The following is a 9,021-nucleotide window of genomic DNA, read 5'->3' on the forward strand; positions in this document are numbered from 1 at the left end:
TCGCACACTGTGTAGACAAGGCCAGGCCAGATAATCCCAGAGGTGGGTTTGTGCTGCGAAACAACTGTCTGTCTGTTCTCCTCCCTGTCCTTGGCTCGTGGAGGGTGGTCCCCGTGCCGGTACCCACGGGACTGAAGCCAGCCGGGATGAAGTTCTGTGCTCAAGTGAGAGGGAGTGAGAACAAAGAAGAAAAATCTCATGAATGAGACCCAAATCCCCTTTGCCTGCCAGCCAAAACAAGAATCGTATTTATGTTAAATGCAAACAGCTCGCGCCTGCCAGCCCAGAGCTGCCTGTGACAAATAAACCTCATGCTGCTATTCCCTGGAAATCCCCGGAGTGACCCACTGCCTGGATTCCCTCTCTGGTCCCATCACGACTGGGATAATTTCCTCTGAGTGTGTCCCCCATGATGCTGAGCTGCTGACACCACAGCTTTTGGAAACACCTACTGCAAAAGGGCCAGGGGTGGTTTGCTGAGAGATCTTTTGCTGTGAACACAAGAGTTTCAGATGTGTCCTGGAGAGCTGTGTCTGCTCAGAGCATCAAACCCCTCGAGGAGGCCGGGTCTGCACAGGCACCTTTAACCTTGGCTCAACCAAAAAGTCTCTACCAAGCCAGCCCACACTGACTGGGTGTGAAGGAGAATTAAAGGAAATAAATGGAGCCTTTTGCAGCATTTCCATTTTGATGAGATGGCAGGGGAGATACTAACAAGAAAGCAGGTTTTTTAAGAAATTATTGCAAAACAAAAGCTCCCTTAAAGCCTCCTTAATGTGCTCGGCATACTGTGGGTAATAAAGATGGAAATGATAATGATTGTAGATTATGCGCAAGGTTGCTCACCTCTTCACTGCAGCTTGTCATGGGATAATTTAGGGCTGCCGAAAGCTGGCTGTCAGGCAGCAATTCGACAACAGGCTGTGCCTCACTTCGGGGGCTTGTAATGTGCAGGGCTTCTCTGTTATTAGGCTGCTAACAAGCTGATTAGAGGCGGAAAAAGTGATGTTCCCAACTCCCCTCGGACGCAGCTCTCTTTCTCAAAGCCTGCTGCTGCCACGGCATCCGCTGAGCAATCCCCGGAGGGGTCTGTGGTGTTTCAGCTTGGCGCTCGGCCGTGCTGCCGTGGGATGCGAGCTCTGAGCATCTCCAGGCCGCGGCTGAAGGGCGATGCATGCGCTCAAAGGGGCAGTCGGAGGAATCGGGTGCTCGGTGCTGCCTCGGAGCTTTAGCTGCTGGTTTGCAGTCTTGGGGGAGAAAAAGGTCAAAAAGGTGTCATTACGCTGCCTGCCCAGAGGATCTGGCTCCACCCTTGGGGTGAAAACTGGGGGTGTTGGCATTGGCATCACCCTGTGGTGGTGCTGGTGCTGCCCAGGATGCTCGGCAGGGCACAGTGGGGAGGGGTCCCCTCATCCCCTCACCTTCACCCCGTGGCTGCCGGGACCGGGGCCGCGCTGGGCTCCGTGGAGGGTCAGCACACCTGGGAAAAGAAGAGCCAGGAGCATCGGCTGGGCTGTTGTTCTCCCTGTAGAGCACAGCTGGAGTTTCGCTCGAGTCCTGAGCATGCCATGGAGCAGAGTCACACCTCCAAACGCCACCCAGCACTTCTGCCCCGACCCCGTCTGAGCTTGCAGCCAAGTCTGCCTCATGGCCTGGAAGAGCTGGATAAAAATCTCCATTTTTATTTTATTTTGCTTTACTTTGTGCCTACAACTTTGCATGGAGGTGGCATATTATTATAACAAGTCCCCCAAGCCTTTTCTCAAAAGAACCTCTTATCCCTGCCGATCCCAGCGGATTACAGAAATAGCAATAACAGAGGATCTAAAGAAAGAGACAATTTCCTGCGCTGATAAGGCGGCAGCTGAACAGTGGTGTCATTGTCTGGTTCTCTGTTTATCACATTTGCTTTCAGCGAGGGAAAAGAAGGAGAGAAGAAGGAATGAGAAAGCCTATCCAGTGGTTTGGTTAGCAGCGCTGGATGAGGATTGAGTGGGTTTTCCCTTCCCCAGCACCTGTGGTCATGCAGAATCTCGCGTAGCTGGGTCAGGCCTGGATTTAGAGGTGGGGGTTGCCAATTAATGGCAGAGATTGGCTTTGGGACAAACACAAGCTGTGCAGGGCTGTGACTTGAGCGTGGGCTACCCGCCCCTCGGGGCAGGACAGGCTCATCCAGCCCCAGGGCAAAGCCTGAGCACAGCGCTGGGCTTGGGAACTTGGGCTGGGTCATTTAGGGTTGCTGCCGTCCCTCGACACAGCGTCATCGTCCTGAGTCAGAGACTGGCTGTGTTCTTTGATCTTATCCACGGAGCAGCGGATGCTGCTGAACCAGGAGCTGTAACTTCTTTGATAACTGCAGCGCACACCTCAAAGGGCTTTGGAGGCAGCTCAAGTGTCGTTAACAGAGGGGCAAAGTGGGGTTCTGAGTTGGAAACCAATTAAGAGAGAGGGAGCCAAAATCGTGAGAAATGGTCACTTTTTGATGTGGCAAAAGGTTAACTGTGCAGTGCTTCAAGGCTGTGTTTAGACTCCAGGCTAAAAATATTTCTCTCTAAGCTGAAAAGAGACTTGCTGTGGTGTGACACAAAGCTGTTGAGGTTAACACAGAAAACGGGGCTGCTTCTCGCAAATGTATCACTAGGGTGAAGGTAGCCACGGTGGCCCTGTGAGACCCCAAAAGTGCTCCAGAGGTTTGAGGAGGGCTAAGAGATGGAGGGGGGAGCATGGGGAGCCTGGAGCTGGTGCCATCTGGGTTCTTGGTGGAGGGGAGTCCCCGGTGGCACTGGGAGATGGAGCCCCGACCCAGGCGTGTAGGGGGAAGCGTGCACGGAGACGTCTTGTCTGAGCTCAAGCTCAGCTGCTCTCTCCCTCTTCGCTGAAACGCCTCCGAGTCCCGAGGCACGGGTGGGAGTCGCTGCAGAGGCAGGAAATATGGAAATTGCTGTATTGAAAAGTGAAGCTCCTCCGAAAGGCATCTGCTGAGGAGCAGGAGGGCGGGCAGGCAGGGGAGCTGGGGAGGGGAAGGGCTGGGGAGTCTCAGTCGTGTCCCATGGGGTATCATGATGGTGCTGAGCAGAGTTGTGCCTGTCCTCGGGACAGGGGTTGGGGTGCTTGGAGTTGGTGTGCTAGTGCTGCCCTCGTTCCCAGCAAGTCTGGTCCTTGCTGTCCAGGGAACTTGTGGCAATGTCTGGAGAGTTTCAGGGAAAAAAAAAAAAAAGGCAAGGAGAAAAAAAAAAAAAAGCCCAGATATTCTGGCGATATGTTTTGACTTTCCTTGATGAAATGACATTTTTATTTCCAAAAACTGCCTAGATTGATTCTGCATGCATATAGAGAGAAGGTGGAATAAACAAACCAGCCCATGTGACAGCAAGAGGTTTTATTCTGGGGACAAACAAAACTTTGCAGTTGACTCAGGAGGAGCTTCATTGCTTGTTTTCTTTTGGGTTGAGTTGGAACGCTTCGGGCCCATGTGTTTGTTTTCTTTGCATGGTCACAGCTGGGACCCGCAGGTCCTGGGGTGGGATGAGAGCCCCAGCCGGGAGCTGTTGCCTCGTGGGATGGAGCTACCTCCATGCACCTTCTCCCCCGGGAGCTGGGCAAAATCTCTGTGCTCAGCTTCTGTCCTCAGTCACCTTTTTGTTCTACTGACTCCAGAAAAGTTAAGTGTGTGCAGCTGAGAAGGTGGGGACCTCCTGTCCTCACTGCTGCTGCAGCCCTCAGGCTTCCCCCAGCTCTTCCAGTTCCTGCCACCTTGCACAGTACTAACTCCCACGTGTGAAACAACTGCAGAAGAAATCCCAGATGCCACGCTGCGACTGAGCTATGGGATAAAGTTCAGAAACTGCCTTAAGCCTCCTTCTAAAACCTTGTTAGCAATCTGAAAAAGAGCCCTGGCGTCTGACCACAGCTGGAAAAGAAAAAAAGGTGTGTGTAAAGGCACCTGAAGACCCAGAGCCCTCTCCCTGCTCAGCCCGGAGAGATGCAGCACGTGAGCTATGCGGTAGAGGAGAGGATGCTGGAGAGGACGGAGCCCTGTGCCAGGAGTAGGGATGCTGACGGAGCAGGGATGCTCATGGAGGGGCTTGCCTGCCCGGCCTCCTGTGTTGCTTGGGGGGCGAGGGATGGGCGGAGGGAAGGGGTCTCTTTGCCTCCCATTGCCGCCTGCTTCAGATGCCCCTGGCTTGTGAGAAGCCTGCCAAACGCTTTCCATAGAAAAATGGATTATTCTACAGTCAGATTAATGGGCTTTCATTTTGCAAAACATCTGTCACTGTTAGTCCTGGACAGTGAGCGTGAAATTAGTTTTGACTGCAGAAAGGCAACGTCGGTGTGTAATATGTGACTTACATGACAACGGCCCAGGAATCCAGCTGGGGAATGGGAATTACCTGTTGAAGGGAGATGGGGGGGCGAGGGGTGCCCTGGCCCGGGCCCTGGGAGTGGGTGTCCTTGCTGTGCCCATCACCGCAGCGTTGGAGCTCCTGCCCTGAGGCTGGTGGAATGTGCTGTGAGCGCTGGGGAGGAGAGAGGGAGGGTGAAGAGCAGGGGCTCTGTCTCCGTTGATGTTTTTTGGGTTGGGGTGCTGGCAGGTTGCTGCAGGAGCATGCATGGGTGCTGAGAGGTCTTGGTTCAGGGAGGCTGTGCCAGGGCCCCGAAACACAGGTCAGGGCACCGGCACAGCCTCCCTGTGTTTACAGGTTGGGGAAACAGCAGAAGTGAGCCGGAGGCCTCTCCGGGTGCAGCTTGACCCACACAGCAAGTCAAGTCTGATGTTAAAGATCCAAAACTGCCAACATTTCCAACCCTGGCTCTTCACCCCTTCATTTATTTAACCATAATGATTCTACCTTCCTCTGTTTCCTCGCCTTTCCCAGCTGACTCTTTCTGGATCCGGCAGAGTCGTGGTGAGTCTCAGCACGTGCCCTTGTGTCTTGCAGATGTACATCCAGACCACGACGCTCACCATCTCGGTGAGTCTGAGTGCCTCGGTGTCCCTGGGCATGCTCTACATGCCCAAGGTGTACATCATCCTCTTCCACCCGGAGCAGAACGTCCCCAAGCGCAAGCGGAGCCTAAAGGCAGTAGTGACGGCAGCCACCATGTCCAACAAGTTCTCTCAGAAGGGAGGTTTCCGCCCCAACGGAGAGGCCAAATCAGAGCTCTGCGAAAATCTGGAAACACAAGGTAACGTGGCTCCCTGCAGGGTTGGGGAGCTGGTGTTGCTGGGAGCTGATGTGATGCTGGGAAGCCCAAAGCCTTGACTCGCTGGCAGGCCGTAGCCGTGCTGTCCTCCATGGGCACGAGCAATGCTGCCAGCGCTGCTCCTTGGCAAAGGGACATCTCAGCTCCCTCCTGCCCCGTGGCTTGGCCCGTCATCCCCCAGGAGCCAGGCAGCCTGGGAGGAGATGCATCCCGCGGGCTGGGGGTCACTCTGCTCCCCGCCGTGCCCAAAGCCACCCCGAGGAGGGAGGTATGCTCCAGTTATCTGCGTTCCAGCTGGGGCATGTGCAGGGATTCCAGGCTCTTAGCGAGGGGACAGCATCGTCTCCTGTCTGTGGGCAGGAGAGATTCCCCCTTCGTTAATTTATTCCCACCCAAGAAACACCGTTTTCCATTGCCACAGCCACATTGCTGAGACAGATGTGTCCTGCCTCCCTCTGATTGGGATCACTCCTGGCACTCTCATCCCTCCACAGGCCTGTTCACATTATCCCGTGGGAAATGCTGCTGGGTGGGTGGCAGGGGGAATAACGCTGGAGACATGCTGCTGCTGGGTGAAATGCTGGCTGGGGCACACGGAAATCTGTTCAAACACCCAGAGGAGGATCCTGATGTCAGCCCACGCTGGGTACCTGGAGCTGCTCCCGGGAAGGTTCTGGTGTGGCTGACGGGGAAAGGTGTTTGGTGTCTGCCTGCGGGCTGTTCCCAGGGGCCAGGCTGCAGCTAAGGCTGACACAGGGACAGAGCCACCGGTGTCCCCTGGGAAGAGAGGCTGGGGGCTCAGGAAACCTTGGGAAAGTGGGTGTGTGCCTGTTCTGTATTTAGGTTTCCAAAAACAGAGCCTTGCAGGAGGAAGAAAAGGTTGGAGCCAATGCTGCTGGGGTCCTTTGAGAATTGAAATCCTATTTGGGCTAAATTTGAAGAAACCCCCACGGAAATACAAGTATTCCTCATGTACCAGCAGAGTTTCTGGGTTCCAGTGTCGGTGGGATGGAGACCAAACAGCATTTCCATGGAAAGCCGTGATTGGCGTGTAATTCCATGCTTGCTCTCTTTCCAGCCTGAGCGATTTAATATCCCTTGGCATCTCTGTCTAACCTCCGTATCCACAGCGCTCTGTGTAAGGGCTCTCACTGGCAGTGGCTCTGTGCACGATGTCTCTCCGTAGGCAGTCTCTCTGCATAATGCACTCTTTCATCTCCCTATCTGCATTGTGAAGGGCAGCTACAGTCAGACCCTGTGCTGGAGGTGGCTTTTGTCAGCCGCTATCACAGATCTGTGTGGTCTGCGGTCCCACCCCAACGTGGTAGTGGGGTCTGCCCCCATTTTGGCTGTGCCAGGGGTGCTCCACACAAGACTGGGGGTATCTGTGGGCTCCCCACGGTAAGGGCTTGCCGGGAACACGCCAGCCCTGTCCTGGTGCCAGACTCCCCGTGGTATTGGTGTCACCTGGCCAGGGCTCTGCTGGCACAAAGGGCCAATACCCCCTTTGCAGCAGGGCTCAGGGGCCCAGATGCAGCGAGCATCTCGTCCGGAACCTGAACCCAAACATTCCCATATGTTCTCCGTTGTGCTGAGCATCCTTCTCCCCCGCGGGACTCGCAGCAGGAGCCTCTGAGGATCGTACGTGCCGGGAGGAGGGAGAGCTGAAGCCTCCCGTCTGCCGCATCTCCGGCTCTGCTGTGTCTCGCATGGGGAATACAGGAGCTCGGTGTGAACGGGGCTGGCAGTGCGCTCCCGAGGTGTGCCAAGGCAGGGAGCTGGGCAAGGCATCTGTGCTGGGGCAGGAGGCACAATGGGGTTGTCAGCGCAGGACCAAGGGGTCGTTTTTCACTCTGTCACTGGTGGGTCACGTATCCTTAAATAAACAACAGAAAAAATAATTCTCAGGGCTTTGATATGGGCAGATTGGCTATGAAAACATTGCGGCTAACAAATAGCTCTGTCAGCTCTAATTTCTTATGGCCTATCTAATTGTTATCTGGGAATACCAGTCTGAAATCTGCAGCAAGGTTCATTTGTCAGCGAGACACCGAGACGGAGGGAGAGCTGCTGGGCGTCTCCTCTGCGCGGTGCTGGTCTCTGCAGAGGACACGTTCGTGCTGCTTGTGGTGTCTTGGGCTCTGCTCAGTGTCCCAGCGCTCATCCCTGTCCTTGGCTGGAAGGTGTCCGTGTGTCTGCTGAGCCCACTGGGACCTGGAGACTTCATGGTGGGATCTCCGCAGAGCATCATGCCTGGCTGAAGTGCTGAGGCAAGCCAGGGCATTGCAAATCACAGCTTCCACCTCTCCCGGAGCTGTGGCTGCTGCTAAAAGCAAATGATGTGCTGCAGCCTCCGAGCCCGAAGGCAGCGGTGCAGCCCCGCAGGGGAGCAGGAGGATTTATTGCTATCTGGTGTTTTCCTGGCGTTGGGCCTTGCTGCGGCTGCCCCGGTGACAGTCTGGGACGTGTGGTGGCTTTGTAGCCATTGCCACCGCCTCTCCTTGTGTGTTCAACCCCGTCCTGAGGGCTGGGGAAGCTGGAAGGTGGCAGCAAGTTTGTGGATGTGCTCTGCTCCTCCGGCATCCGAGCACGGGCACAAGGATCCTTGGCTGGGGGATGCAGCCAGGCTGGTTGGCTTCGTGCCACCCGCTGCCGGCGCTGGCAGCTCAGCTCCCAGCTGCCATGGATCGGCGTGCAGGGGTGCAGGGCACCCAGCTTGGACCCCAAATTATGCTCTTGTAGGGCTGGGGCAAGCTGAGCTTTTGGGAATGAGGAGCACCCGTGGATTTGTCCGTAAGAGGTTGCTGAGGGAAGTGAATGGGAGCCTGAGGACACCTCCCCCCTGGCTCATGTCACATCCCGGGGGCTCTCTTCGGGATGAACTCTCTTTAGAGAGCCCCCAAGGGCTGCTGTGGGGCTCAACCCCTCTGCCACGGCTCAGTGCCCTCGCAGGGAACGATCCCGAGCGCTGGCGCTGGCCGCATCCATGAGCAAACGCCATGTCACATCCCCGCCAGCATCTCCTGTCACGACGGTCAGGTCAGGGTGATGGGACAGGAGCCAGAAAGGGAGGGTGGGCTTCATTAACGATACATGTGGGGTTTGTCTCTCTTTCCAGCACTGGCTACCAAACAGACCTACGTCAGCTATAGCAACCACGCGATTTAGCTCCAGCGATCGCAACTGCCTGGCGTAGAGGGAGGCTGCGGATGCCACGAGGCGGGAGGGAGCCGAGTCGCATCGCTCATCGCAGGACGCTGGAGGGGGACCCTGACGGGATGGGGAGGTGGCAGCGGGAGGGGGGGACACGCTCCTGGGGGGGGCCGCTGGGCAGAGCTCCCGGGGAAGATGGCAATCAACAGCAGCAAAAAAAAATAAAGAAACAATAAAAATAAACCACCGACCACCGTGACAATGCATGCCTCCCCACAGAGGAAGAGGAACAGCTGATCAGGGGGGATGTAGCACGGGGAAGAGGTGACGGACTTTGGCAAATCTTTGGGGTTATTTTTTTCTGTATCTTGGCAAAAAAGAAAAAAAAAAAAAGACACCCTACGTTTTCCCTTTCCTGGAATTTGTGAGATTGTTTGTGGTTGTGCAGAACTTTGTTTTCTCTTTCTTTTTTTTTTTAATCCTCCATTTTCTTTTGTTCCTGTCTTCCTCTGTCCCTCTTCACTCTCTTTCCCATATCCTACCAAATTCTATATGTTGCAAAAGGAAAAGTAAATAAAAATGCATAAAATTTAAATAAAAAACAGACATCAAAATAAAATAAAATAAAACCTAGACTGTGTTCAAAGTGCTGATTTTTATAGG

General features: G+C 54.9%; 1 protein-coding gene across 2 annotated transcripts in view; it reads left to right on the forward strand.

The window, feature by feature from the left end:
- Nucleotides 1-8,475, forward strand: part of GRM4 (glutamate metabotropic receptor 4) — a 50,748-nt gene extending 42,273 nt beyond the window's left edge. For both annotated transcript variants that reach the window (XM_042800147.1, XM_042800148.1), the window contains exons 10-11: nucleotides 4,941-5,187; nucleotides 8,324-8,475. In XM_042800147.1, coding sequence (XP_042656081.1) covers nucleotides 4,941-5,187; nucleotides 8,324-8,373 — 297 coding nt within the window. In that variant the 3' untranslated portion in view covers nucleotides 8,374-8,475. The remainder of the gene's footprint in view (nucleotides 1-4,940; nucleotides 5,188-8,323) is intronic.
- The last annotated feature ends 546 nt before the right edge of the window (nucleotides 8,476-9,021 follow it).

The sequence above is a fragment of the Tyto alba genome, unplaced genomic scaffold, assembly GCF_018691265.1.
Source record: "Tyto alba isolate M040663 unplaced genomic scaffold, T.alba_DEE_v4.0 Super-Scaffold_30, whole genome shotgun sequence".
NCBI classification, from domain to species: domain Eukaryota; kingdom Metazoa; phylum Chordata; class Aves; order Strigiformes; family Tytonidae; genus Tyto; species Tyto alba.